The 4,124-nt window shown below is 39.5% G+C and overlaps 1 protein-coding gene across 1 annotated transcript; it reads left to right on the forward strand.

Moving 5' to 3' along the window:
* The first annotated feature begins 2,834 nt into the window (after window positions 1-2,834).
* On the forward strand, window positions 2,835-3,536 carry LOC141613247 (uncharacterized). Its single transcript, XM_074431985.1, has 2 exons — window positions 2,835-3,086; window positions 3,195-3,536. Exons 1-2 carry the CDS (start codon window positions 2,835-2,837, stop codon window positions 3,534-3,536), a joined length of 594 nt encoding a protein of 197 aa, XP_074288086.1.
* Window positions 3,537-4,124: the final 588 nt, after the last annotated feature.

Below are 4,124 nucleotides of genomic sequence, written 5' to 3' on the forward strand. Positions count from 1 at the left end.
GCAGTATTTTAACCTTCATCAGAACTTCGCTTGCAGCAACGAGCGGGTTTCGCCTTTATCAACACCTTTTATCCACCGAGAGTTCTTGACAGCCGATTGTACTTGTCGAGAGATGGAGTTTGTTTGGAAGCAGACACAAGCCGATTCCCAGGAATGATTCAATCCAGAAAGAATCATCAACAGATTCCCCTAGCAGTTCCTACCGATGTCCTGCTATCCACAATTTTATTCATTTTGAGAAGGAAGTCTCAAGTATGATTTCCTCTTATGGCTGGCGAGCCTCCTTACGTAGTCTAATGGACTTTAAACGACCCTCCCCGATAGTCGACAGACTCTAAAATGTTCCCGACGATGGGTCCTTGGCTCAAACCCCTTGAGCCGCCTCGCGTCGCCATAGCCGTCAGGTTGTAATCTTCGATTGACCTGATGGATATACTTTGAATCGCCTTGTCTAAGCCTTAGTCAAAGTGGGGGCTCTGTAGATACCTCATTTCTGCACCTCCCGCAAGCCACCCGGTGATGATTGGGCCGCATGTTTGGTACGCGGAATGATTTATGACAGTTCGTAAGTTTATCGTCACGTGATAGCTCAAATACTTGTGTCTACCCCTTGGTCGTAATCTACGCGCCGATACGGTCGTTTTGACAGTAATTAGAGTTTATTGGGAGTCCGGGTCAAAAACCGCTTCATTTTATAATAAACCGTTTAAAATGCCGAGTCGGAATGTCCTAGAATATTCCAGATATTTTTTTATTCCATAATTTAATTTTTTATCCTTTTGGTAAAATATATCCCGAAAATTTTATTTTAAGGAATAAAGAGGTTGAGATCCACCGTAATTCCATAAAAGAAACGCAAAATTCTTTCTTCCGCAGGAGGAAACCTCTGGGGAAAGGACGCAGCAGCTGCTGCGCCTCTTCCCCAGCTCTTTTCTGTGTATTTTCAGATTTTTTCGAGATTTGTTTCCAAAGTTTGAGTCATTCCATAACTCTCCGTATTTTCTAGTATAAATAGGGACCTTCGTTCCACATATTTCTCATGCGAGTGTCCGCCCTTCTCTTCTCCCTTTGCAATCTAAGACCGTGCTCTAAGCTTATTGACGTCTACGTGCTTGATCAATCGACCACGTAAGCTCAGATCCTTCTGAGTACTAGTCACGTTGCATAACCGACCAATTTGACTAACTACACCTCAATTAATCAATCAATTTAATCTAGATCCTCTTACGATGGCACTTTCTTCATACATTCGAGTCGAGCAATCATTAAACGTTAACTTAGTTAATCTCGTTTTGTCAAACATGTAAGTCTGAGGGTGTAAATCCCATCTTTTATTATTGTATTTTATTTTTGTACTAATTAATGTAAGATCTTCGTCAAAAGTATACTTAAAACCGATTTCTAAAACCCTTTTGTTAAACTGTTTTTACGAATTAATAGTTGGCAGACGTCGAGAAGAAATGCAGCAACTACTGCGCCTCTTCAAGAGTCGCAGCATCTGTTGCGCCTCTTCCAGAGGTTGCCGTAGTTCCTGCTTTTCTTCTTCTTCCTCGCCTCTCTGTTAATCCGTCCTCTTTCGTTTTCTTTTTCTTATTTTCTTCTCTTTTATTCGTATATAATAATTTTAATACATATTCTTAATAATTATCGCCTTTAATTCCGACTTAAATCCCTTATAATCGATATTTGCGGGTTTTCGTCATGAAATCAAACCCGGATTTTTGGAAACTCGATTCATTCATATCAAGTTTCTGAAGTTCGCCTTTGTACATATTTTTACCGTTTATTTCCAGTTTGTCTAATTCGTTTCCGTTTTCGCAAATAATCCTATTTAATTTGTAATTAGTTTTAATCCGTATTAATTCGTTCTAATTCGTTTTAGTTATTTTTCATCGCTTTCATGACAATTTCATATGTAAAATAATACGCTAAATCACTTCCATCCGAGTCAAATATCCATAATCAGTCATTAAATACACCAATGAACGTAAATAACCCGCAGTTCTGACTTCACAGCCAAAACTCACCTCAGGAACAGACGCAATGACCACTGCGCCTCTTCCAAGAGACGCAGCATTGCTGCGCCTGTTCCGAGTTGAGTTCTGTCTCTGAACATCTGTTCTTGCTTTGACCTAATTCATTAGTTTACGTATTAATCGACTGTTAATTGTAATATCACTCCTAATCTGTCCGTATTTTCTAACCTAATTTATTTTCTCTTGTTTTTCCCAAATTATCCGTCTTAAATATATTTTGACGTAAATCAATCAATTCGTTGTAATTATTGTAATTTTAATTATCGCAATTTATTTATTTATTGTATTATGCATGATTTATTTATTTGTTTTCACATGTAATTAATTCTAAACCCTACTTCGACATTAATGAGTGCTAATTATTTGTCAACCGACTTAGTATTAATTCACATGCTAGGATTAATCTGTGGATGTTGCATTGCATGCATATAATCAACAACATATCGAGTACAAACAATTTCCTTAATCATTAGTAGAGGCCGCTATCGAGGCGGGCGGGATTAGATGTTCATTAAAAGGGCTTCCTAATACGTACCCCCACCCCTTACTCCAGATCTCTGTGAACATCCGTGTTCATTGGCATCCACGAGAGTCATTCTAGACATAGAATGCTAAGGGTAACGAGTTCTTAGTATTCATGTTACTACTTTGTGTCTTGACATGACACGAGGTATTCGAACGGTTCCAATTTCCTTTAAAAATTAGTGGCGACTCAACAAATTCAAATGCTTGTCCCAAGCGCCCCCGTGGCCCGTGTCCACAGTTGTTCAATAATTTCTTCTTTACGGTTGATCCATCATGCCTGATGTTAATACTGCTTCTAGTTCTTCTTATGAGTACTTTGATAACCCCTTATTTCTGTCTCAATCTGACCACCCAACTGCGAGTCTTGTCACTAGTCTTTTGGGGGGTCATGATTTCTTGGGTTGGCGTAGAGAGGTTCTCATGGCTTTAACTTCAAAAAATAAAGATTGCTTTGTTGATGGTACCCTTGTTAAGCCACCTAAAACAGACAAGAAACACAGTCAATGGGTTAGAAGTGATTTCATGGTCATACAATGGATCCTTAATTCATTAGTTCCTTGAATTAAGGACAGTTTAAAGTATGTTAATTCTGCGAAAGAATTGTGGTTTGAGTTAGTTGAGAGATATGGTTAGGCTAGCACTTTAGAGGTTAATCAATTAAAGAAGGAGTTAGAAGGAATTTCCCAGGATAATTCATCTATGGTGAATTACTATGGAAAGATGAAAAATCTTTGGGAAATATTGGATGGATTAGACCCTATTCCATTGTGTTCTTATGTAAAGATTAATCAATGCACGTGTTCATTACTCAAAAAGATTATTGACAAAGAGAACACTGCAAAATTAATCCAGTTCCTGATGGGATTGAATGAGGGCTATGACACTGTCAGATCTCAAATCTTGTTAATGGATCCTTTGCCTAATATAAACTGTAATACCTGTCCTTTTAAGGACCCGTTGACCGACGTTGACTGACCTTAGACACTGATCTTGACCTTGGGAAACCTTACGGGTTATATCTTGTGACGACGTGAGCTGCGTTTTGCGTGGGACTCGATCTAGCTGAGGCTACTCGATCGAGTAGCTGTGGAGCTCGATCGATTAGGTGTCACTCGATCGAGTAAGTTAGTTACTCGATCGAGTAACGGGTTTACAGCGGGGAATTATAAATCGTGTTTCGTGAAACCTCAAATCATTTTCGCACTTCATTTCCTAAACCTAGATGCCGTCACTCTCCTTGTCCTTCACCATAGCCCTTGCCTTGAGGATGCTTACACCATGGGAATGGGATGCTTTAGTCGGGTAGCGGTTTTGACGCCGGGTTGCTATGCTTAGGTATGTTATCGTCATCATCATCATCGTCGTCCTTGTTTTCAGTTAGGATTGTAGCGACAGTGATAGATGATTGTATTGTTTGTATAGGTGTGTTTCTTGGTTAATTGGTGTCTTGTGATCGGAAGCGGAATCGCTGCGGTGCGTTAAAGGTAGGTTCGCCTACTCGGTACTGTTGGTTGTCTAGAGTGTCTTTTGATGTGGTTTGGCTGTTATAGTGTCGATTGATCG

Source organism: Silene latifolia, chromosome 11 (genome assembly GCF_048544455.1).
Source record: "Silene latifolia isolate original U9 population chromosome 11, ASM4854445v1, whole genome shotgun sequence".
Classification (NCBI taxonomy): Eukaryota; Viridiplantae; Streptophyta; class Magnoliopsida; order Caryophyllales; family Caryophyllaceae; genus Silene; species Silene latifolia.

What these genes read in the sequence shown, in the direction of transcription:
- LOC141613247 (XM_074431985.1), top strand. Translation starts at nt 2,835, where the DNA reads ATGCCTGATGTTAATACTGCTTCTAGTTCTTCTTATGAGTACTTTGAT. An exon ending in GGGTTAGAAGTGATTTCATG is followed by an intron (nt 3,087 to 3,194) that starts GTCATACAATGG and finishes AGATATGGTTAG; the next exon opens with GCTAGCACTTTAGAGGTTAA.